Below are 26,554 nucleotides of genomic sequence, written 5' to 3'. Positions count from 1 at the left end.
TGTTGTGTACATAATGACAGTTTATGAGATAGCTGATTAAGTACAGCAGGCTTCAGCATGATCTGTCCTGTCTGCCACTTACATCTGTGTGACATTGGATAAGAGGTTTCTAATCTCAGTATCAGATCAGAAGGTCGCTTCCTTCCTTCCTTCCTTCCTTCCTTCCTTCCTTCCTTCCTTCCTTCCTCCCTCCCTCTCCCTCCCTCCCTCCCTCCCTCCCTCCCTCCCTTCCTTCCTTAATACATAGTTTCTCTGTTGCAGGTTTGGTTTTCCTGGAACTTGATCTGTAGACCAGGCTGGCCTTGAACTCAGGGATCCACTTGGCTCTGCCTCTTGAGTGCTGGGATTAAAGGCGGTTATCATCATGCCTGGCTATTGCTGGGAATTTTTTAAATAATAAAAATGGAATGACTCTGTAAATATTAAAAATATTTAAAACCATATAAAACCAAGATAATTTTTAATTATTTCCCTCACATTAGTTCTGAAGAAAGGATGACATTCCATCAGAAGCAAATAAAGTATTACCTAAATGATGGTAAAAGAAAAATTTGAGGGCTGGGGGTGGAGCTCAGTGGCAGAATGCTTAGTACATGGAAGGCTTGAGTTCAATCTCCAGTCTTCAAAAGAAAACAATAATAATTTAGCTAACTGTGGTGTCTCATACCTATAAACCCATCACCCAGGAGGCTGAGGCAGGAAAATCAACAGAAATTTCAGGCAAGTCTGAACTATTATATAGTGAGTTCCAGACCATCTTAGGCTACATAGTGAGTTCCAGACAGGACTGGGCTAACCAATGAATCTCAAACCCCTCTCTCTGGGCTACAAAGACTTCATTAAAAAATAATAATCAACCAACCAACCAAACAAACAAAAGAGAAGAAACTGGCCCTATGAGAGTTTGGAAAATCTTGAGAGTTTAAGAAAAACACAGGACCTGAACAGGCAATACAGGCAGTGGTGGCACACATCTTTAATCCCAGCACTTGGGAGGCAGAGCCAGGAGCATTTTCTGTGAGTTTGGGGCCAGCCTGGTCTCCAAATCCAGTTCCAGGACAGCCAGGGTTGTTACACAGTGAAACCCTATCTTGAGAAAACAACAAACAAAGGGGAGAGGGGGTAGGGAAATAGCTTTGCTCATTTCAGATATGGACGGGCATTCCTGGGTAGTATGTGATTACAGCTGGTAAACTCTAATGATCTTGGAGGTTTCCTTTAGAACTATCAAAGACATAGGAAGCACGGTTATCTAGCATGCTGACATAAAAAAGTGGGCAATAATGTTAAGATAGTAAATGGCAAAAATCATGTTTCAAGTTGATCTTTATTCTTGGAGTCTTGGACTATATGAGATCGAATTTCACTTAAAAAAGAACAGGACTTGTTAAAAGATTTGAAAAGTGAGTGAACACGAGCACACCAACTTAGAAGTAGTAAGTTAAAGCAGGTTTTGCAGGAGCCAAGCCACTTAGATTCAGCCACTCTGCTGCCTATCTGTGCAGCCATATGCTGGTCTTCTGGCCTTGCTTTTTTTTTTTTTTTTTTTTTTTTTTTTTTTTTTTTGTTTACTCTCCAACATCGTAAAGTTTTTGTAGGAGCTAAATGAGTTAATTTGGGGTCAACTGTTTTGAACAGTGCCTGATTTACAGTCAGCCCTGTGTAAGGTTTAACATCACATGGAACTCTTAATATAAGAGTTAATATGAGACAGTGGAAATTATATTAACTGTCCAAATGTTCCATCCTTATTCACTTTCTCCCTACTTGAGTTGGGCTCTGAGGGATGGGTCTCTCAGGTGCATCCCTGGAGCCTGCTAACCCATTGTATGGGATTACTTGCAGCTCTTTTGCCTTATCCCACCATTTTACTTCTCTGCTCCTGGTCCTGGGATTTATCATCAGTGGGACCACTGATTTATGACCTCACCTTTGTCCCATCTACAATTTTTTGCCAAGTCTTATAAAGTCCTGGTCAGCCTTGCTTTTGGCTCTGTATTCAGCCTTGTCTGGACTCTGGTGGGAGCCAGGGTGTGAGGCTGTTCTTTTCAACAACACAGAGCGATGCACTTACTTAGAAAAGCAGAAAGTAAATGCTCTTGATTTTCAGATATGCCTAATTTGACATATCTGGAATCCTGAAGTGTAGAAATTCCACTTGACTGAAATGTCAGATTGGAATTGAAAAAAAAAAAAAAAAAAAAAAAAAAACAGGTTGACAGAAACCCGCATCACCAAAGTAGTCCACATGAAGGATGTAAAACCACCATTAAGGAAAGGAGACATCAGAGAGGAAGAACCTTGAGGAGAATCTAGTTAGAAAGAGACAGCAGGAAGGTAAGTAAGAAAAAAACAAAAACAACAAAAAACTGGATTCTAAACATTAAAGATTTTGAAGGAGATGATGATACCTAAGAAAGGGTCACTTATTTTATTTTATTTTTTTGAGACAGGGTTTCTCTGTGGCTTTGGAGGCTGCCCTGGAACTAGCTCTTGTAGACCAGGCTGGTCTCAAACTCACAGAGATTCGCCTGCCTCTGCTTCTGCCTCTGCCTCCCGAGTGCTGGGATTAAAGGCGTGGGCCACCACGGCCCCGCTGAGAAAGTGTCATATAGGGAGGAAGAGTTAGAAGGATTGAGCCAGGCGGGATCCCACGGATCCAAAGAAATAGGTGGCTTAAATTAAACTGACAGGGAAAACAAGGGAGGGAAGGTTGGCTCCAATCCACTGTGGGTCTCTGTCTTGAGCCTGGGCAGCAGTGCTGGGCAGGGTTTCTTCACTGGCCCAGGCCAGGTGAAGGCCGTGCATCTGCAAACCGCCTTGAGAATGTAAGGTCAAGAGAGGGGGCTCGGGCCTCCCGGAAGGATACAGTCTCTACCGCCAGCAGAGGTATCATTTACTTGAACAAATAACTTTACACAGACCCAGGCGAACACCAAATGATGCTGGTGCCCAGCGCCGCATCTTCCCGCTACTCTGTCACTCAGCCGGACCGCGGCGTCCCCCGAGGCGGCGAACAGCCTTTGGAGCCCCGAAGCCGGCTTTGGTGAAGGTAGTATTTCCAAAGACCTCCCCAAGGTGGCCAGTCTGGAGTCTCTTCTTCACCCCGCAAGGATTTAACTCCCCCATCTCTCAAATCCAGTCGACCTCTTCAGTGGCTCGCCTGGCCTGGACATCTCTTAGCAGTGAACCTCCTCGCCGATAGGGGGCGGTGTCGGGACTAGGAGCGCACTACTGCGAAAGCACGACACCCCCCCCCCGCCCATATTCAGGAAGTGACGCAACGCTTGACCCCAGCGGCTAAAGTTGTGTCACTCAGAATGGAGGAAGTCCCGCCCGCCCCCGGCAACGGAAGTCCGGTCCTCCGCGTCTTCAGGTTTCCTCGTGTCTTCCACCGCCGGCATGGCGCACTACAACTTCAAGAAGATTACGGTGGTGCCGTCTGCCAAGGTAGGGGCGACAGAGGTCGTTCCCATTTATTTCCCTTTTCCCTGACAAGTCGCCAGGGACGGTCCAGGCTTGTATCCCCGGGGCTGGGAGAGGGGGGCTCCCGTAGATCCGCTCGGCCCTCAGTGCCGGGTTCCACTTGCTAGGCTTTGTCTTAGGGATCTTCCTAGATCAGGCCCAGTCTCTGAATCCAAACCCCACTCCTGTCCGTGGGTCTCCCAAACCTAGAGCCCCTCCAAGACCCCTCCTGAAGCTGTGATTCTTGTATGGTCAGCCGATGTGACACCACTGGGTGGTGGCCACAGTGAGGAGCGAGGCAGGAAGCCTGAGCTGTTCAGTGGTGAGCGTCGAGCGATCCCTGCTTTAGGATTAAGTTAAACTTTATTCATTGATGTAACAGCCGAAGAATTTGTAGGTAGTTGTCATCTGTCGTTGGACTTGGGAAATGTAATTGGTTTTAAGCATGCCAAGGTGAACGTAGCCAGGCCATATTTGTGTAACGTAGCAAGATACATCCCCTAAAGTGTCGTATCAGTTAGCTAAGTTAAAGAACCTCCGGGGGATACACGGCGTTTCTTTGGCAAGCTCTGGGCATTGAATTGTAGGATCAATTCAGAGAAGGAACTGTTGTCATTCAGTTTACAGCAGCGTGGGTATTTTCTGTATCCCCCTTTCTGAATGAGCGTGTTTTGAAAAATTTTGTGAAGAACTAGTATTTTCTAGTGGGTATGGTGGTGCACACCTTTAATCCCAGTCCTAGGGAGGCACAGGCAGGTGGATCTAGAGAGACCTGTCTCAAAAATACATAAACATATTTTTCATAAGTGACATACAGAGTTGTTTTCCTTACATGTCTTTGTTATTTCTCCCTCTTTCTGATAATCATTCTGGTAAATTTTTCACTAGTTTGTAATATTTGGAAAGAAACTGGATGTAGGAATCACATCCTGTGTTTTAGTTGAAGAATTTTTGAAAACATTTTAGTACAGCATGTATCTCGGTTGTCCTGATGAATTCTGTTTCTAGAAAATAAATGAGTTTGCATGTGTGTAGAAGATAAGCGATGGTTATTCTGTGGGGGTTTGAAATAAAAATTCAATCTGAAGAGTATGGGATACGTTTGTAAAAGTGTGTGCTAAGTACTGTGTATAAATTTACACAAGATAAAATAATAGCTTAAGAATCATTTTCTAAAGAATAAATAAATGCTTTTATAGCCACAGTATGATGGAGAAATATGTGACAAAATACAGTTGGCCCTCTGTGTTTGTGAATTCCAAATCCAGATTCAACCAACTGTAGATCAAAAACGCTATTTGAAAATTGATCTATATTTAATGTACAGACTGTTCGTCTTCTCTCCTTCCCTTCCTCCCTCTCTCTCTCTTTCCCATTTATTTTGAGATGTGGTCTTATTATGCTGCCCTTGCTAGCCTGGAACTTAACCTAAATCTGCCTCCAGACTTGTTATTCAAGGCATGAGCTACCATGCAAAGGCCTGGTGCACAGACTTTTAAAAACATCCCCTTCGTATAGTGTTAGAGCTATTTAAAGTATATGACAGGTGTATGTGATTCTTCTGTGTAAGAACTGTGCTATTTTCTATAATGAAGTCAAATGTTTACTTGTTTTTTTGGAGGGGGGGGCTGAATACAAATTCCCCATAAATACCAAGGATCTAGATCAGTATATATAGAATAAGAATATATAGATAGCCAGTGGTGGCTCACGCCTTTAATCCCGACACTTTCCAGGCAGAGACAGGCAGATCTCTTGTAAGTTCAAAGCCATCCTGGTCTACAGAGTGAGTGCCAGGATAGGCTCCAAAGTTACACAGAGCCTGTCTGGGGGTGGGGGGGCGGGGGCAGGGGCTGGGGCTGGGCGGGTGGGGGGGCAGTCTAGGGATGCGTTTTAGTAGGCATCTTTTAAACTGTCACCTTAAAGATGTGACCATGGAAAGGAGGAGAGGAGTGGCAGGTAGGAGCATCCATGTTCTTCATAATCCTTGACAGACTGTATGTGATTGCCTGTTTGCTCTTCTTTTTTTTTTTTTCTCCTGTCACTGGATTCTGGTGTTCTGTTCACTATTTATCTTCAGCATTGTATCCATTTTATCTTTTATAGGAAATGGTCAATGTTGTTGAATTAATGGAAGTGATCAAGGGGAATTAAAATAGCTTTATATGGTGTAGAAGTGACTGAGGAGACACAAGATAGAGAAGCAGGGTCTCCTCTCACCCCTACTACTGAGGAGTAAATACAAAAAATAAATGTAAATCCTCAAATTGTTCTTTATATGCATAGGAAATTTTAGATGATAGGTTTTAATATTTTTCATTTTCTATCCTCTTATAATTAAAGCTGCAAAGACCTTGGAATTGATATACTGACTTTTTTTCAGTAGTTTTTCTGATTTATTCTTGACTTTTCCTAGAGATTTGAAAGCTAAAATAGCATTTTTAAAAAGCATGGGGTAAAATATATCTCAACAATCATTTAACAAGTTGCCCCGCCCCAATTTTTCCTGGAGGGGCCTCTTCCATCAGTTGGGAGTACTCACAGGATTTTCAGCCGTTCCAGGTGAAGGGCCTGGGTATGGCTAGGCACATCAAGCATTTTCCCACTGTCTGGAAGAGGTGCTGGGTAGTTGTGGCCTGGTAATCCTGGTGGCATACTTGGTGTAGGGGCTGAGTGGGGGCATAATTAAAGCAAGGCTTCTGACACCAATGGACATCATCAACACTGGCCCTTTTTGCTCAGGCATTCTTGAGGAAAGTGGAGAGTCTCCCAGCAATCTTGGTCTTGGTAGCTGCTAGCAAGTTTTCCTAAAGGCCAGAAACTATAAAGATGAGCCAAGTTTTTTTTTTTTTTTTTTTTTTTTTGTGTGTGTGTGTGTGTGTGTGTGTGTGTGTTGTGTGTGTGTGTAGAGAGAGAGAGAGAGTTAGAAAAGTAAATTTTGTACTTAAAACATGTACTGAATTAGTGTTTTAAGACAGTAGTAAGTAAATGGATGGAAAGTAATAATTGTGTCTTAATTATTTTCTTTAATCATAGGACTTTATTGATCTGACATTATCGAAGACTCAAAGAAAGACTCCAACAGTTATTCACAAACATTATCAAATTCACCGAATTCGACATTTTTATATGAGAAAAGTCAAATTTACTCAACAGAATTACCATGACAGACTGTCACAGATTTTGACAGATTTCCCCAAATTGGATGTAAGTGACATGGATGATTTATACAGATGTAAGCCTTCAGAGAATCAATGGTTAGCCAGTTTGATGTATTCATTTGTCAGAGAAGTGGAATAATTGATTTGTCGGTTACTAAGTGATTCAGTGACAAAGCTAGTTTTGGAATCCAGGTTCTTTCTGAATCTTTAGTGTTCTTCCCAAACCCTGTCTCAGTAGTCCCAAAGCTATCTCCCCAGGCTTTATTTGTAGTGAGTGTCTGGACTTGCCAGTGCCAATGTTGGCTTAGATGAAAGCTGTTGATTGCATATTCTGAAGCCCAGGTTTCTTGGGTGGCCTATGGCTTGTCTAACCTTCACCCTTCCTTGTTCTGAGGGCTCCTTTTCCTCTGGGTTCAACAGAATGAGTGGCCAAAGTTTGTGAGCTTGTGACTTTGTGGGTGATGGTTAGTTCAGCACTGACAATTTCCTTTACTGACAAGGGATAGCACAGAGAGCTGTAAACAACCACTGAACACACTTCACTTCCCTGCAGTTGACTGCTGTCACGTGTTTATTCAGCTTCAGAAACAGAAGAGCAGAGACATTGTTCATTTCTTGGGAAAGGCCAAGTGTTAGAAAGCACTTGAGGGTTAGAAAAAAGAATGAAATGATCTAAACTGATTTAATATTAGTAAATACTCGATTATTAGTAAACTGTATTTTAAAGTAGTTATAATCAAGTTTTTGTGGTTCTTTTTACATATATCTTCTTCATTTTTTTATGCATGAGAGAGCCGGAGAACTCAAACACTTGCCTGTTCTATTATTACTGCCTAGTGGCAGTCTCCCCTGCTACTCTGAAATTGTTTTCAGGTGGATACAGTTTTTGGAATTCTAAGTCATTGAAAACATTATATGGAGAGCACAGTTCCAAGCACTAGGGATAGAACAGCGGTAAAGATACTCTCCTCTGCTGAGCTAGAGGATCTTCACCAGCCTAGGATGCATAATGCAGCTGTCAAAAACATAACACATAGAAAGAAACAGTTTTGGATTTGTTTGTTTGTTTTTTCCTGTGAGACTGTGACTAGAGCCCTGGCTGGTCTGGAACTCACTTTGTATCCCAGGCTGGCTTTTTGCTCACAGACCTACTTGCCTCTCTCCCTGGTGCTGGATCTAAAGGCCTGCATGACAATGTCTGCTACAAAACATGTTTGAAAAGCAGGTTAAAATTATTAGTGCTTAGAGGCAGAGGTAGGAAGATCTCTGTGAGTGTGAGGCCAGCCTGATCTACATAGTGAGTTCCAGGACAGCTAAGGCTAATAAAGAGATTGTCTCATAACAAAACAAAACAAATTTCTAGTAGAGTGAGCTTATAAACATAAAAATATGTAGCATGTCATATCAAAGAAAGAAAGCTTAGTTAGGAAATAAGGTGTCTGCAGGGAGACTGAGAGAATTGGAGAGTGACTTGTGTAGGCAGAGTAAGCATCAGGTGTGTGAAGTGAGAATTAGCAGTTGGGGAGTTATTAGTCAACTTAAGCTCATAAAAATTCTGGTTAAGTGTGTTCAAGTGGAAAGAAAAGGTGAAATGCCTCCCTTCCTGCCAGCATCAGCTAAGTTCCTGGAGGGGCGTGCGCGTGCGCGTGCATGCATGTTGTCCTAAGTAGTTCTGACACTGTCATAGGATGGAGGTTGGGGTGAGTGCAAGTGACTCTAGCTCCTTCCCTGGGGATTGCTTCTGTTTCCTTAGAGGAGTAATTTGACATGGTTACTGGAAAAGAGATGGGTTAGAGGATCAGAGGTTAGAGGAAAGGGAAATTAGTCTCTACTGTTTGTTGCATAAGACTATGAAACTATTGCACCACAGTGACATTGTATATTTCACTTTTTCATTATAGGATATCCATCCATTTTACGCTGACTTGATGAATATTCTCTATGACAAAGATCATTACAAGTTGGCTCTAGGTCAAATAAATATTGCCAAAAATTTGGTGGACAAGTAAGGTATTTTCTTACTATAGTATCTTGTAAGTTATTATAAATATACAAAAAAAATCTTAGATATTTTCTCTTTTTCTAAGTGTTGCTAAAGATTATGTGCGGCTTATGAAATACGGTGATTCTCTGTACCGCTGCAAGCAGCTGAAGCGCGCTGCCCTTGGGCGCATGTGTACTATTATCAAGAGACAGAAACAGAGTTTGGAGTATTTGGAACAAGGTACTTGTTACACATAAGCGGAAATGGGTTTTACGGTGTTCGTTTATGTTCAGGACTTATTCTTGACTTTGTTTTCCTTTTGGAGGTTTGGGAAATACATGTTTTTAGTATTTAGTAAGTAAAACATACTCCTAAAAGTACTTTATTTAGTAGGATAATTTCTAACCACAGCTGGAAATCTGGACCTTGTGCTACACCCCTATCCCTACAATCATTTTGATTGGCATTGTTCTCTTTCCCTGAAATGATTTGTCAAGGTTCTTTGGATGTGTTTCCCACAGATGTGTGGGTCTCATGATAGCCCAGTGGGCACCATATGCTAGAGTTTTGCTGGTGTTACAGGTGAGGTAACTAAGCAAATAGTTCAAGTAACAGCATGTGCATGCTTCAGAATATACTGTAGACCAATTATCAGTTATAATTTTTACCAAGCATGGTTCTTAGTCTCACTTTGACTAAAGCAACCAAAATAGCAGGTTGGTAAATTAAACATGACTCTTGGTGTGGCCACATTTGGAAATGCTCTTTTGTAGTTTCTACAGTTATTCCTTACCCCCCTCATTTTCTCCATCATTTTGGGGGTTATAAAAGTGTAATCCCAGCCACTGGGGAGGCTGAGGTAGGAGTGCAAGGTCAAGGCCTGTTGGCGCTAGAGTGAGTGCAAAGCCTGCCTTAGTGAAGTCTCAAAATAAAAGGTAGGGTTGGGGATGTAGCTCATTGTTACAGCTCTTTCCTAGCATGGTAAGGCCCTAGGTTCAACAACCAGTATACTCCTGTTGCCCCACAAAAAGCTACAGTGAGGAATTTGTACCATCTTAGTTTATTAAAATAACAATGAGCCTGGAATATGACTCAATAGAAAGTAAAATTTCAAGCCAATCTTAAATTCTAATTTTTAACTCTTTATAGTACGTCAACATTTATCCCGCTTGCCAACCATTGATCCAAATACAAGGACTCTGCTTTTGTGTGGGTATCCAAATGTTGGGAAATCCAGCTTCATCAATAAGGTGGGTATGTTTGTTTGTTTGTTTGTTTTTGTAAAGCAGCCTCTTAATTTAGGTCAAAGTACTAACCACATTTCCTTTGTTGGATTCAGGATGGGCTTGGGAATATTTTGAGTAGCCATTAATAAGGATTGCCCTTGTCTTTGCTATGTTCTGATGTGTAAGCACATCCAGGTTCCTTTCAGGAGGGGGTTAACTCATTGTCTGAACCTAGATTTATGTAGTGATTGCCAGCACCATTCATTTTGATTCTTGTGTACCCTACAAATTCTCAGGAGTAGGAGACATCTCCGTTAAATTTTTGTTAACTGACGGAGAGGTTTTCATGATAGTGTTGTGTCAGCTCATTCTGGGAGTTCTCTGATATTCCTGGTGGCACTCTCTGAGCTAGAGTGTCCCAGCCTAAAGCTACTTGGGTGATTTGTTACCTTGGTGATTGTGTCAGCTTTCATATGAACTATGTTCCATTGTAGTAGAGATTTTCTGAATCTCTCTTTACTTTCTTTTTCTTTCTTTCTGACACAGGGTCATGTTATGTAGCCCAGGCTGACCTTGAGCCTGCTATCTTCTTGCCTTCCAGAGTGCAGGGATTATATAAGGCTCCATGCCTGGGCTGTGTCTTCCTTTACCAGAGTAGAATTATTATGCTCTGGTGTGACATTTAATGAAAAGTAATTTCTGGATATATTAGGGCTCACCCACCCAGGGCTAGAACATATTTGCTTTGAAGCTTTGTGTGTGTGTGAGTTTGTGTGTGTGATGGTCAGGGAATAACTTGCAGGAGTTGGTTCATGTGAGTCCTGGATTGAACTCAGGTTATCAGGCTTGGTGGCAGGCACCTTTACCTACTGAGCCACCTTGCTGGCCCAGTAGGTTTTATTTTTGCTCACGATTTGCCCTGACTTAGTAGCAAACAACGACTTGGTAGCAAACAACATTCTCAGGGTTCTAATGGAAGTTTCAAATGCCTGTCAGCTTGCTCTAAATCTGCTATGACTCTTCTGTGCTCTGGTGGGGGAGGGGAGTACAGTGGGTTTAAACTAATTCGGCAAGATGAAAATTTCAGTTCCTGAGTGACATGAACTGTGTATTGAACCTTGAAGAATAGAGAGTGGCTGGTCACTCCGTTTAAGGGAAGAGGAGCCAGGCATTTGCCAAGAAAATAATATCTGTCCTGTGTAGTTTACTCATATACAGTCCCTTGGGATTTTATTTTCTACCAAAAAGGTGGAGAGGGAGGGAGGGTGTGTGTGTGTATTGAACTCAGTGCCTCACACTTACTAAGTAGTGCTCTTCCACTAACTGCTATCACCAAGCTTTTAATTTTGAGATAATCTTTCCCAGTTGCCCAGACTGACTTTGAGCCTGTTATCTTCCTGCATCAGTACCCTGTGTGGCTGGGACTTGAGCAGTGTTGTGTTTGTCTAAAATTAGTCTTGATAAAGTGTGGGTACCATGCTTAGATTGTTTGGGGGGAAAGTATCATTTTTGACTGTGAAAGTATCATTTTTGTCTCCTTCAAGGTGACAAGAGCAGATGTGGATGTTCAGCCCTATGCATTTACCACCAAATCTCTGTTTGTTGGGCACATGGATTATAAGTACTTGCGCTGGCAGGTGAGTCTCGTCTCTAAACATAGAACAAACATTTGATGATTTCTTAGGAGCTGTAGCATATCTCCGTCCCATAGTGCACTTAGTATAGTCAGTGGTGAGCAGCATCCTCTAGGGACAATTCAGAGGTGGGGGATAGTTTCTCTGGTCTCACCAAGAACTTGAGATCTCTCCCTCATGATAAAGAGAACTGGCCCTACCATTGGAGATGTGTAATGACAGATCATATTTATGTAACAGAGAGGAAGCTGGCAGCTACCTTATGGATTTCTGCATTGCTCCTGCAGGGATGATTTCATTTCCCCAGTGACACCTCTAATGAATAAAATACTGTCTGTGTTATTTTGAGCTCTGTCACTAGAAATAGCATTTATTATTGAAAAGCATGAAACAGTCTAGCTTACACTCAAATCTAATTTTATAAAAGATGAAGAATCCAAATCTTGGGAGTTGGGAGAGCTATCATTTATAAAGTTTCTCTGTGTTTTGATGATTGTGTGAAAAGAGGGCTCATTTCTCTCAAGGCCAGTATCTCTTTAATGGGCTCTGCAGGTTTCTTTAGATCCCTGTATCTGTCCTTTGGATTCAGGGCCTCACTCTAGCCAGGGTGTCCTTAAGCTCACTGTGTAGGTCACTCTAGCCTTAGACTCATGGCAGTCCTCCCTGTTTCTACTTCTTTGGTGCTGGGATTACAGGCTCCTGGATTTGGTTTTTGCTTTATAAAGAAATATGTAATTTTTTCTTGTTCCTTTGTTTATTTTATCATGGCCAGGTTCTGATGTAGTATTTTATGTATTAGTTTTGCTAGAACTGGTTTGGGTGTAAGAGAATGAATCTGGGACCAGCCAAGGCATTTTTGAATGAGTGTACTTTGGGTAATGAAGCCTGATTCTTAGGTTGTAGATACCCCAGGGATTTTGGATCATCCTTTGGAGGATCGGAACACCATTGAAATGCAAGCTATCACAGCCCTGGCCCACCTCCGAGCTGCAGTTCTGTATGTGATGGATTTGTCTGAGCAGTGTGGACATGGGTTGAAGGAGCAATTAGAACTCTTCCAGAATATCAGACCTCTGTTTATCAACAAGGTAAGTATGGTAAAAATATACTTTAATTTACACACCAGTACCTTCTTACCCATAGGTAATGGGTTCTAAGACAATCACTGTGGACATCTGAAACCATAGCTGATACTGAATGTTCTATATTTCGTGACCACAAACAGTACTGTGACAGTTGATGTGATAACTGACACAAACCAAGTGGCTGGTGCCTGGTAGCATACACAGTGAATAAGCCAGACAAAAGGATGGTTTGTGTCCTGGGTGGAATGCAGCACTAAGACAAAAGGTTTCATTGCACTGCTTAGGATGAGCCACAATTTAGACTTACAAATTATTTATAGAACTATCCAGTTTCTATTTCCAGCAGTAGTTGATCTTAGCTTGGGTAAATGAAATTGCAGAAAGCAAAGGCATGGACAAGTAGTGGGATTGTGTCATTCTGTAGTGTGAAAGTACTAATTTCTTTTCTTTCTTGCTAGCCTCTTATTGTTGTAGCAAACAAATGTGATGTGAAGAGAATAACTGAGCTTTCTGAAGAAGATCAGGTAAACCTCTTTGGTATATTAAACATACCAAAGTATATTTATATATATACTTTTTTTAAAAAACCAATTTGAATCCTCAGATGTTCATTTAGAAGGGATTTTACTTCTTCTAGACCACTTTTTTATTCTAGAAACTAAGATTACCCTCTGTGGTTTAGTGGCAGGACATTAAACCTGAAATATAGTTTCCTGCTTTGTCTTCAGTCTGTGGAAACAGTTGTGTTTTAGGGGGTTGCTATGCTGAACCAATGGGAAATGTGGTTACCGAGGAAAGGACTGCTTTTAAATTGGTACCCAAGAGGCAGCCAGGTACCTTGATGTTCGATTTTATCTTTCCCAGGCCTTAGGGTATCAGGTGATCTAGGGGAGCATTTCCTGCAAGTTTCTTTTTAGAAAGGGAGTATGGTTTACTTTGTTACTACTTTATTATGTAAAGGAGTCTGTGGGTAAACACAGTTGAGAAGTGAGTGAAAGGGGACAGGAATCTATAAGCTCCCAGAATAAGTCCTGTGCAGAGCTGTGAACATGCTGCCACATCTGCCAATAGTATCCATGAGGCAGGCAGTGTTGGTAGACATAAGTTTTCAAATAACTGACCCTTTTATTAGACAGTTTTCAGGATAAATGCTCGGAAAGACACGTACTCTCACAGTGTTCTTGCCATGGTCCCTGACTAGAAGCTTTCTTCACATTTACCTGATAGCTTGTCAAAAATTAATATTTTTGGGCCCACAGACCCCTGGTCCAAACCTCTGGGGTATGTTAACAGTATGAGTTTGCGTAGGTAATTGGTGCACACTGGCTTTCTGAAAACCAGTATACTAGAATGGAAAAGGCTATCTGGCTATATCTTTTGTAATACTTGAATTAAGGTAGAATATTCCTGAGGTAGGCAGGACGTTTTATTTTCTGAGAGCATCTGTTTCCTGCTCTCTTCTATTGGAGTATTTTCTAGGTGGTAAGGACTCTTCTTTGGGGGTATTTTATAAATAGTAAGGATTGGCTTATCTTAAGTTGTCTACTTAGATTAGAACACAGTGTTGTTTGGTTTTGTTTGGTGATTATTTAAAGACAGGTGTAGTATAAGTCAGAGTGGCCTTGAACTCTTGATCCTCCCTGGATTCTTTAAGTTAATAATTAGCTGCCATTGATGTCAGAATCATTTTGTCTTAAAAACAAACAACTGTTACATCTTTTAAGTAATTTCACTTTGTTGATCTGAAAGGCACTGAAGAGTGGGTAGCACTAGGAAGGCTTGAGAAGTAAAACAAACTGGTCAGATGTTCAGGCTTTGGGGTCAGGCTCAGATCCAGCTTCACTACTCAACCAACAGTGTGGTAGGAAAGTGAGTCGCTCTTCTGAGGCCCAGTTGTCTGTCTATTGAAGGCAATGTCTAGATAATTAATTACTTGCCAGCTGTGTAATAGAGAACTGACATCACCTTAGGTCATCTTTCTAGACCCTGACTTATCTCTCTAGTAAAGGTAATGCCTACATCTTCAGTTGTTAGTATTACAGTAGTTGGGAAATGGATGCTGTTAAAAATCTACAGCTTGCTTAACATTTGTATAATGGAGCCAGTCCTTTTACTTATCCGGTCCTTCAACAATATTATCATCACATGGTAGTAACAATGACATGCACAGAGACTCATGACTCCATTAACGCACCAGGTCATTTGTTGCTCAGACCCTGATTCTCTCGAACCATGCTTTAGTCCCTTGATAACAGAAGTTGACCTTGTTCATGGGGAACCTTAGTGTCTGTCTATTGGGAGTTGGTCACTTGCCTCTAAACTAGGGAGGTGTCATGTAGTTGTAAACATGACATTTGATGGAGGACATACCAAGTCCCTTCTCTAGGGTGTTAGTGATTCATAAAATGATAGATTAATAAACGATTTTTATACTTTCCTAAGAGTTCTCTTGAGCTATTTTGGCAGAAACTTTAAAATAATAAGTAGCATTGAAAACATCTTTTGAAAGTTTGTCTTTTCTACATAAAGAGATAGGCATTCAATTCCAGCAGGTGGAGGCTGGGGTAGAAGCCGCCCTGTGTTCCATATTGTGTTCTAGGCCAGCCTGAGCTACAAATCAGGCCCCTGCCCTTTTAAAACAAAACACAACAAAAATTACATCTTGGGGCTGGGGAAATAGGTCAGTGGCAGCTTAGTTCTGGTACTATGAGTTGGATGGGAGGGGAGATCTTATAGAATGTTCTGTAGAGCTTTGGATTGATGTGACATTGATTCTGTTATTTTCAGTTGTATAAGAATATTGGAAAAATTAACTTACAGCTGTTTGTTCTTCAGGGGTTAAAAACAAATCATGGCTTTTGAACAAATAATGTTTGCAGCTTCCATTTGCAAAACCAAAACAATACAGCTTGCATTGTAGTTGTAAACATGACATTTGATGGAGGACATACCAAGTCCCTTCTCTAGGGTGTTAGTGATTTGGGATTTGGGAAACTGGAAAATAACAGTGCATGTTTCACTTATTTTCTTTGTATTCTAGAAAATATTTACCGACTTGCAGGCTGAAGGATTCCCTGTCATCGAGACCAGCACCCTGACTGAGGAAGGTGTCATTCAGGTTAAAACAGAGGTTGGTGCTTCCTGTTTTTGTTTTAGAAACGTCAGATGGTTTTTCATTTTCTTTCTTTCTTTCTTTTTTTTTTTTTTTTTTTTTTTTTGGTTTTTCGAGACAGGGTTTCCCTGTGGCTTTGGAGGCTGTCCTAGAACTACCTCTTGTAGACCAGGCTGACCTTGAACTCAGAGATCCGCCTGCCTCTGCCTCCCGAGTGCTGGGATTAAAGGTGTGCGCCACCAACGCCCAGCTTCATTTTCTTTGTATAGGATTAATTCAAATTGCTAGAGATCTATGGGGGAACTTTTGTGTGTTTGTATGTGTTTGAGGAAGAATGGGGTAAGCATCCCCAGCTGCTTCAGGATCTAGACTTAGGTTGGCCTTCAGCCCAGAAAAAGCTGGCTGAAAATTGGTCTTCCCACCTGCTGAAGGACAATGTGGAGGAAGTTCCATACACAGTTGTCAACCTGTGTGGGGCACTTGAGTCTTGTAATTACGTGGGGCAGGGGCCTGGTGTAGTATGGCTTTGTGACTGCCTTGCTTTTGTACTTTCTTAGGCTTGTGATAGGCTTTTGGCTCATCGAGTCGAAACAAAAATGAAAGGAAATAAAGTGAATGAGGTTCTGAACAGATTGCATTTAGCTGTGCCAAACAAGAGAGATGATAAGGTAAGGTGGCCCTTTGCATGAGCCTTTGCCATTCACTGGTTGTTGCTGTACTTGGTCAGTGGGTGCTTGCCACACGTCTTTTCTTGGTGTTGAAGATTGTTTAACAAATGGACTTCACATAGAGATAGTCACATGGGCCTGAGGGAAAGAACCAAAGTAAAGAAAAGCTCTGCACCCTGCTTCTTACTGCCAGAACTATTTTGTTTGTTCCTTAGAAGTGGCTTGGATGTAAAACCACCACAACCCTTTTTTTTCAATTGAGCCAATGGAAGTTTTTGTTTTTGTTTTTTTAAGACAGGGTTTCTCTGTGGCTTTGGAAGCTGTCTTGGAACTAGCTCTTATAGACCAGGCTGGTCTCAAAATCACAGAGATCTGCCTGCCTCTGCCTCCTAGTGCTGGGACTAAAGGTGTGCACCACCACCTCCCAGTGTATCTTTGTCATTTTTTTAATACTTTTATTTTTCTGTTGTGTGTATGAGTGTCTTTCCTGTTTGGTAAGTATGTACACTATGTGTCCTGGTGTCTATGGAGGCCAAAAGAGGGCATGGGATCCACTGGAACTGGAGTCATAGACAGTGGTGACGCCACATGAGTGCTGGGAACTGAACTCAGGTTTGCAGGAGCAACAAGTGCTCTTAACTACTGAGCCATATTTTCAATGCCTCATTTTTTGTTTTGTTTTTTGAGACAGGGTTTCTCTGTTTAAACAGTCCTAGCTGTCCCAGAACTCATTCTGTAGGCCAGGCTGGCTTGGAACTCACAGAGATCCATTTGCCTCTGCCTCCAGAGTGCTGGGATTAAAGGTGTATACCACCACTGCCAGCCTCATTTTTTTTTTTTTTTTTAACATCTCAAAGAAGCTACAAATTTTCAGACTATTGACACATAATACTTCTTTCATAGTTGTTAGGTTTTGAGTTCTACAGAGAACAAGCTATATTCCCTCCTAAAGTATGATTTTCCTGGTTTTGTTTTGCTTTAATTTCTCTTCTGGATAGAAGGTTTGTGTGCTAGATTTATTTTGTTTTGAGGGAGGTGTGGTTTATTGCTTGTGGGCCTAGTTTCATGGGGTAGTCATTGGTCTCAACTAACCAGTGAATTTAATGCCATTGTATTCTAAACATACTTGGATTTATGTCTTGGATTTATTTCATTGGTTGATCTATTTTCCTGTCTTACTCTCTTATATAATTTTTCTGGATACTTTTTATTTTTGCCCAATGAACTCTGCAATCAGTTTTGAGGGTTGTTTCATCTTCTTTCAGGCCCATTCTGGCCCTGAAACTCCCTCGCTAGAATGCACTTTGTTTCAGTTGGTTGGTGGTTTTGTGTTTCTCTTGTATACTGCCTTTGTTTTTAGTTTTTGCTTTCTTTTCAGTTTCTCTTATATTCTGGAAGGCATTTCACATTTTTTCAATAATGTGTTCTTAGGAGCGACCCCCTTTCATCCCAGAAGGAGTGGTAGCTCGAAGGAAAAGAATGGAGATTGTAGAGCCCAGGAAGAAGAGGGTAGGTCACTGTACCTCTTTGTCTGGGTTTCTTATTGGAGTGTAACAAAAGACTTGCCTGTGCAGCAGAAAAAGCAGCGTTGGGTGTTGGGTGTGTAACAGAGGCCTAGGGGCTTTAGTCACAAGAAGGAGGCTTGATCCAGTAGACTCAAACTGAGAGTGCTCAGGGTTTGGCCCTGTAAGGTTCACAGACAGAGTGGTGAATCCTTAACACACACACTCTTTACTCTATCACAGTGAGCAAGACATACTGCAGCCCTCCTGATCCACAAAGATACAGAAAGGCCAGAGGCTAGTTATTGGCAAGGAGGTAGCAAAGCATTTGGGAGCATAAAAGCTAAAGTAAACTTTTGGGGTTTTTTTGTTTTTGTTTGTTTTTTTCAGGAACGAGATCTTGAGCTGGAAATGGGAGATGATTATATTTTGGATCTTCAGAGTAAGTAATAAGAGTTTTTAATTGTTGTTGTTGTTTTGTTTTTTTGTTTGTTTGTTTGGGTTTTTTTTTTTGAAGATTACATAAAAGTTGCAGCACTGTGTAAAATGTCTTCCGTGCTATTTTTCCTTTGTTTGAGATGATAGAATTATTTTTTTAGTATTTGAAGATTGGACATACAGATATTGGTCAGTGTCAATTTTGTTAGTATAACTTAGGCAGTGTTGGACACAACTATTTTGTTACCCTGTAAAGTGATTTACTTGACATCCAGAATCATCAGTTTGGTGACACAGTACTTGAAGATACTAGAAACTGCCATAAACATAACCTCTTTTTTTTTTTTTTTTTTTGAATGTTAGAATACTGGGACTTAATGAATTCATCCGAGAAATATGATAAGATACCAGAGATCTGGGAAGGCCATAATGTTGCTGATTATATCGATCCTGCTATCATGAAGGTCTGTATCCCGTTTTAATTACCCCTCGCTCAACATGACTAGAAGATTCAAACAAAACTTCGACTCTTACCCCTTTGCTCTCTCTTTGTTCTATGCCCTAGGCATCCTTCCACTATGTTCTCTCATTACTTGGAGACATCACTCTTCCACTTAGATGACACTATGCTTCCTTTGTCCTATGCAGTTCTAGTGATGCCCAGGCCTTTCACACTGGCCTGTAATGGGCTGTGCCATTTTGACTTGCATTGGTACTGTAGTGTGGTGATCCTGTCACTGGTTCAGTCTTGTCTCTATAACTGTTGTAGATAATTTCTTCATATTCTCAGAACTCCTGCTCTCTCCTTTTGCTAGTCCAGCAGGTGACATCAATTTCCCAAGAATACTGAGTCCATGGAGTGTGAACTCTGATTTCCAGATTCTGTGTTTCATTGACTCGTTTATGTTTAGATCTGAAAGAGGGGTTTAACTTCAGTGGGTCCTGCCTTTTCTTAGATACATTCTCCCAGAAAGCTGTGCCATCACTGACCTTTTTCCTACCTTGGTACCCAACTCTTACTTGCTTTTTCATTACATGTCAGTGTTTACACATGTACATCATTGGTTGGTTGGTTGGTTGGTTGGTTGATGTGTGTGCGCGCGCGCGTTCTTGTTTCTGGGGATCAACCCAGGGTCTTGTGCTTGTTAGGCCAGGACTTTGCCATATAGCTATACCCCCAACCCCACATATGTATTTAAATTTTCATTTTGTCTTATTTTGTGAACAGTGTGACTGTGTTGAGGATGTTATTTGAGAGGATGAATGTAAAGACAAAACAGAATCCGCAGAAAATAAAGCATGCAGTGTTCATGCTGTCTCTGTGGCCCTCATATATCTCCTTTCCTGTGAGATTGGCTATGTACAAGTGGGGCCCAGTTGTGGCTAGACCATGACACAGCATTGTCATATTTTCAAAGACTTAAGGAAACATGATCCTATAAATATGTTGCTACACTTAACTTCCTTGCAAGTTTTTCTTTATTAATTTTATGGTTCTTTTTTAAAGAAATTGGAAGAGTTAGAAAAAGAAGAAGAGCTAAGAACAGCTGCTGGGGAGTATGACAGTGACTCTGAAAGTGAAGATGAGGAAATGATGGAAATCCGACAGCTGGCAAAACAAATTAGAGAAAAAAAGAAGTTGAAAATTCTACAGTCCAAAGAAAAGAATACACAGGGACCCAGGATGCCCCGAACTGCTAAGAAGGTCAGTCTTAAGCATTGCAGAAGTAGGGCTGAGCTCTCATGCTGGGTCCTGTGTAAACGGCCACTCTTCCACCCCTTGGGGATGTCAGGTGGCACACTGAGGGACTGAGTTATACTAACTTACAAGATTCTTTGCCTTGAGCTGTTACATTGTGACTTTTGTATCTTTTCTTCGTGGACTGCAACTCCAAGTCAATCCCTGTTATAAACTGACTCATTGCTCCAGTTATGTAAGTTAAAACTAAACTTCTTGAAATTTGAAGATGTTTGTTATCCTCCCCCCCCCGACCCCTCCCCCCAACACACACACACACACGAGTTTCTCTGTGTACTCCATTTGTCCTGGAACAATTTGTAGACCAGGCTGGCCTTGAACTCACAGATATCTGTCTGCACCTGACTCCTAAGTGCTGGGATTAAAGGCATGCGCCACCACACCATGCTTAATTTTTAAATAGGGTCTCACGTTCTCTAGGCTAGCCTTAAACTTGCTTTGTTGCCAGGGAACTCCTGATTCCTACTCTGTAAGTGCCAGGATTAAAGCTGTGTGCCACCATACACAGTGCCAACATTATTTTATTGTTTAATTTCTCTATTGATTAAGATTTCTAAATCCACAGGGCAGTTTATCAGTCCCTGTTACTGGTGAATCTAGGGAGAACCTCTGTAGGTGTGAATGGAAGACATCAGATTCTTCCCATTTCTTGGCTTCATATTGGGATGTCATTGTCTCCTACTTCTGCTTTCGTCTAGATGACAGGCCCATATCACATGTCTACCCTTTTGACTATAGCTTCCCTGAAAGTTGGGGTAAAGGAGTGGCAGGCTCCCAAAAGAGACAAGGTTCTGGGAAGTTAAAATATAACAGGAGGGTAAGGAGTGGAATTTGGCACTGTAGGTACCATAATGAACTTTCTTGATTTTGGAAATACTGTTTTCCTGTGATTGAGTGTCTGCTAATAGTTGCAGACATGTTTGTGCTTCTTGTCAACCCGTCAAGCAATCAGTCCTTCAGAAGATGCTGTTGGGTATCCCCTAATTTAGTTCACTTCTCCCATCATCTGCCTCTACCTGGAGGTAACATCAAATCTGAGAAGCTGAAGGTTCCCTTCTGCCAGAGTAGTCCCACTTAAAAACATCAGCATAAGTCGGGCCTCCAGAGCTTGGCTCTCCAGCTACAAAGAACGATTCCTGTGACCTTCTCTTTGAGTTTGATTTATTTACTAGAGTACTTCACAAAATTGGGGAAAACACTACTTTTCTGTTCCAGTCCCCGAGGAAATGACAGGGTTTATGAAGATTGGGATCCAGTAAGTGTGGACAGAACATGTGTTTACCTGCCTGCTTACCTATCTGTATCAGAGTATCATCTGTATATTTTCCCCTTTTTTTTCTTTCAAAATTAAATTTCACCAGACATTTTACTTAAAACAAGTTATCTTTCTTCCTCACTTCAGGTTCAACGGGCAGACTTGGAGAATGAGATGCGTAGTCTTGGTGTTGACATGGATGATAAAGACAATGTAAGTCTGTGGAGGAGCAGCATGGTTTCAGATAGGATTTGTGCTTTTGTTGTTTTGAGGCATTGTCTCACTAGGTAGCCCAACCTATAGCTTCAAGCTCAGTATTTCCCTGCCTCTAGTTCTCCAGGGCTAGTAGTCAGGCATGTGCATACAGTCATGGGTTGCTTAACGATGTGGATATGTTCTGAGCAGTCTGTCACTAGGTGATTTTATTATGTGAGTGTCATAGCATGCACATAATATACATAAGCTTGGCTGGTGAATATGTCTACTACCTAGACTATTTGGGGTGAAGGGAGAACATTAACACAGAGAGAATCCCTGTTCATCCTCAGGTTCAGGGTGCAAGAACAGCAGCTCAAAAGCACCATCTGATTTACCAACAGCATGGGTGCTGAGCTGGACATTCTATTGTCCAGGAGGGACAATAGCCGTGTGCTGATGCTTTTGACCTTTAGTTTGCTTCACCCCAGACCCTGTGCCAGTAAATCTCAATAGATATTCCAAAGTCTTCCTTGCATGATAATAGTTCTTAAAATCTTAACTGTCTTCTCTTAGGAGTAATTTTGGTTGTTACGGGGTTTACTATTTGTGCGTTTCAGGCCCACTATGCAGTCCAGGCAAGAAGATCTCGGAGCGTCACTAGGAAAAGAAAACGAGAAGAATCTGTTCCACCCTCTTCTATAGCCCGGAGTCGGAGTTGTTCTCGAACTCCACGTGATGTTTCTGGTCTTCGGGATGTCAAGGTGAGTTTCCTTGATAGGGAACAGAAGAAAGGAGCCTTCAGGGTGTTTATCGTCCAAAACCTCCAGCAAACAGTTGTTCAGAGGAGCACGGTTGTGGAGTAAGAGCTTAGCTGTTCATTCCATTCTCTAGTTTGTTGGAGTCCTTTGGAGAGGCACTTGGGCAGGAAGCAGTTGGATCCCCCTTGATCCAAAACTCTTACTCTGGAGAATGGACAGAAACATGATCTGATATGAACAGTCTGAGCTTTGATCCCAGCTTTTTGGAAAATACTGGGATGTGGCTTCCATTTCCCCTGTGAGGAAGTGGCCCAGTGAAGCCTCGGTTCAGTTCCAGATGATACTGTGTGTCTTTTTAAGTTATTAGAATTTTTCCCCTTGAGGTGGTAACCTGGATCAGTATGTTATTATTTATAGTGTGTTTTGCAAAGATGTAATGGGTGTTTAAAATCTCAATGAAATTTCTTTTTTGAGGAAAACAATTTTATTTTCAACTTTAGGGTTTTGCAAGTTCAAATATAAGAGAAAACCTATGTAAACTGGCAAACTGTCTACTTAGTGAAAGGCTGAGTTTTTCTTTTTTATGTGTCATCTTCATCTGGAAGTCTAGAAAGTGTGTGCTGAGTTGAGACAGTGTTTTACTATGTTTCCCATGTTGGTCAGGCTTGCTCTGTAGTCCAAACTCACAGTTCTCCTTCCCCAGCTTCCATCTTCAGCAGGGATTACAAGTGTGCACTACTGAACTGTGGGTTTCGATAGTGGCATTGACAGTTAGGAGTCAGATGTGGCAGTATGCGCTCTCTTCAGTTTCAGTGTGTTACCCAGAAAGTCTGAGCAGATATTCTGTAGTCTTCTAATTCTAAAGGCCTCCAGTATATTTAGACAGTCATTGAGTTTCTGCAGACAGTGTGGTGGTCTGAGAGAAAACAGTGACTGAGACTCAACAGGGTCTTTATAGTTCGTATCTGCTGTCATAAAATGTTTCTCAGGTAATTACAATGCAGGATAGCAATGTGGTTTTCATGAATATGTATTCTCCTGTATAGATGGTGAAGAAAGCCAAGACTATGATGAAGAAAGCCCAGAAGAAGATGAATCGCTTGGGGAAGAAAGGGGAAGCAGATAGGCATGTGTTTGATATGAAGCCCAAGCACTTGCTCTCTGGGAAGAGGAAAGCTGGTAAAAAGGACAGGAGATAGTGTTCTCTTCAGTTGGTGTGCTTTGACTGGACTCTTACTGTTTATTTCTGGGTATGGTATGATGCCCTTTATATAACTTGGAATCACCATCTGTTAACTTGGAAGAGACAATGGAAATGACTTAAAAATACTTGTTGCTTTGCTGAAAACTGATAAACCTGATTAGGCATGCCGAGTTGTGCTCACTGCATAATACAGATGTCTAAGTACAGAGCATTCTGTTCTTAATGATGTGATAGTTTCACAGCTGCAGGACTAATTTTGTTGGAAAGTTTTATTGGTGGCTGGGCAGTGGTGGTACATGTCTTTAATCCCAGCACTTGGAAGGCAGGGGCAGGTAGATCTCTTGAATTCGAAACCAGTCCGAGCTACAGAGCAGGTTCCAGAACAGCCAGCTCTACACATAGAAACCCTTTTTCAAAAAGCAAAAAAAAAAAAAAAAAAAAGTAAAGATTTATTGGTATAAGTAGGCTGCTTTTGGTGGAGAAAAACTTTATTTTGTAGTGGAACATGGCTTTGTTATCCAAAGTACGTATTTTTTGTGAAGAAAACATCCCCATTGGGAAGTATAACCTTTCTAAGGACCTGGGTACAGGCACATTTAGGAGTGTGTCAGAACTTAAATTACTCTCTTAAATTATTTTCCAGACCTTCAGTACAATGTATCATTGTAATTTCAACCATTTTATTCAAAATAAACCTCCAGCAAAAATGTAGTTTTGATTACTTAAGTATTGTTTGATTTAATTACAAGTTGCTATGGTGGCCAAAGACAAAAAGATAGAACTTTGCAAAAATACTTTTTCAGGGAAATAAATGCCTGGATTATTGCAACAATTAAATGTGATGTCTTCTTTTATGAACCATTGCTGAATTAAGAAACAATTCCATTTACAAGAAAGAATGGAAACTTAGGAATAAGCTGAAAACAAAAGATTGGTGTTCTGAAACTTACAAAAAATATTAATGAGAGGAATCAGTACAGCTGGAACTACATCACTTGTTCACACAATAGAAGACAGTCTTCAAAATGTCTGTACTTTCTGTCAGAGCAACAGCTTCAATTCAGACCTCTGTCAAAACCCAGTGACATGTTATACACATTCAAAGAAACTCCTAAAATTATATGGAAATAATCTATTGAGACTTTTTTTAAAGTAGCTTTTTAATGTGTTCCTTGATGCAATTCAACATCTTGATCATTTTTTGAATGTCTAGATGGGGAGTGACTGTCTTAAAGTCTATAACCATTGATGTGCCTAATAACTTGATTACATTATGGTAGAAGTTCTAGAAGATGTTCTTTTACTTAAAGGATCTTTTCTTAAAGGATCTTTTTTCTTTACTTATTTTTCTGAGATAGTGAGGAAGGGAAGAGAACCAGGAACAATTAAAGGGAAAAGAAAAACAAGTGTAACCTAGAGTGTAGTTTGTATCTACTCTGGCAAAAGTTAGGAAAATTCTGCTTGAATTACGAAACCAGGATCGTTGACATACATAATACTGTTTTTTTCTTTTTTAAAGACATCTCTAAACAATACTGTTGAAAACAAGAGTTAAGCTTATTTAGGACCAGAACACTGTTAAGTTTAACATTATTAACAATCTGCTCTCATCACTGTTAGAATGGGCAGTGGATGCTGATTGGTAGGCACTGAGTTATCTTTCTGCTGACCAGCTCCTTTAGTAGTGCTGGTTACTAGCAGGGATTCAACAATAACCCCTCTAGAGATACTCTTAATAGTCAAAACAAGAAAAATGTTAGGACTCATTCTGATTTGTAAACACACCACAAAGTAATGATGATGACATTGTGATAGTCATAAAGACAGCCATGCGGACTGATGGTACAAGGTAGACAACTCTGAAATAAAACCTTTTAAATATAGACAAATTATCCTAAACAATGTACCAGAACTTACAATTGAGAAAAAGGACTGTCTCCAACCAGCCTCTTTGGGAAAATGTTGATATGTGTAGGCTAAAGTCAAGCTCTACCGTGTACCACACTAGAAACATACACTTTTAAAAAAAGGCTAAGTATAAGACCCCCAAACTACAAAGCCTCAAAGAAAATGGTAAAACCATCTTAAGATTAGATTCGAGGGCCTGGAGAGATGGCTCAGAGGTTAAGAGCACCGACTGCTCTTCCAGAGGTCCTGAGTTCAATTCCCAGCAACCACATGGTGGCTCACAACCATCTGTAGTGAGATCTGGTGCCCTCTTCTGGTGTGCAGATATACATGGAAGCAGAATGTTGTATACATAATAAATAAATAAAATCTTTTTTTTAAAAAAAGGTTAGATTAGACAGTTTCTTGGATATGACATCAAAGGTTTAGGCAACAAAGGTTAAAGTAGACAAATAGGACTACATCAAAATCCTTTTGCATCAAAGGAGACTACAGAATGAAAGAAAAGATTTGCAGGTGGCATATAATCAGGGATATGAGTGATACATGGTTTGTAAAATTCAACGGTGATCAACTCAAACACTGGCAAGTATCTGGATGTATATTTCTCCAAACAAGATAGTCAAATGTTCAGAGAAGTACATGAGAAAGAAGATGTTCAGTATCACCTAATCATTAGGGAAATACAAATACAAACCAGTGAGAAAACACTACTGCACACCCATTGGCCAGATCAAACAGTGGCGGGAAGTGGGTGAGCATGGGAGTCAATGTAAACCCTTCCCTTGCAGTGCTCCTGTTAGGTATTTGGTAGAGTGCTTGCCAAACATCTAACATGCATGGAATAGAGAAAGAACACAGATGGCTGTGAGAGACCTCATCATGCCTTGCTGCTTGGCCCGTTTGGTACTCAGGTGATCCTTGCTTGAGGAAAATCACTGATTATATTTTGAAAAGCTGTCTTCCTCATTTTTACTATTTTTTTCTAAAGATACCAGTCTTGTTTGTAAGAATGATAATTTCATGTTTATTCTATTCCTGAGATAATACATAAAAAGAAATGTTTATGATCAGAAAATCGATTTTTTTGTTTTTTGAGACAGGGTTTCTCTGTGAAACAGTCCTGGCTGTCCTGGAACTCACAGAGATCTGCCTGCTTTGCCACCGCCTGGCCAGAAAAATCTATTTTTTTACTAG

The 26,554-nt window shown here is 40.9% G+C and overlaps 1 protein-coding gene across 1 annotated transcript; it reads left to right on the top strand.

Annotated features, from left to right (window-relative positions):
• Nucleotides 1–3,294: 3,294 nt before the first annotated feature.
• Nucleotides 3,295–24,286, top strand: Gtpbp4 (GTP binding protein 4). The gene is made up of 17 exons (XM_027405073.2): nt 3,295–3,450; nt 6,502–6,672; nt 8,528–8,631; nt 8,714–8,850; nt 9,760–9,860; nt 11,381–11,473; nt 12,367–12,558; nt 13,014–13,079; nt 15,596–15,685; nt 16,225–16,335; nt 17,767–17,844; nt 18,228–18,279; nt 18,639–18,739; nt 19,783–19,980; nt 21,437–21,502; nt 22,105–22,248; nt 23,292–24,286. Exons 1-17 carry the CDS (start codon nt 3,403–3,405, stop codon nt 23,442–23,444), a joined length of 1,905 nt encoding a protein of 634 aa, XP_027260874.1. The 5' UTR covers nt 3,295–3,402; the 3' UTR covers nt 23,445–24,286.
• The last annotated feature ends 2,268 nt before the right edge of the window (nt 24,287–26,554 follow it).

Source organism: Cricetulus griseus, chromosome 3, assembly GCF_003668045.3.
Source record: "Cricetulus griseus strain 17A/GY chromosome 3, alternate assembly CriGri-PICRH-1.0, whole genome shotgun sequence".
Classification (NCBI taxonomy): Eukaryota; Metazoa; Chordata; class Mammalia; order Rodentia; family Cricetidae; genus Cricetulus; species Cricetulus griseus.
The sequence above is the reverse complement of the archived record's forward strand: the minus strand, read 5'-3'. Positions and strand labels throughout refer to the sequence as shown.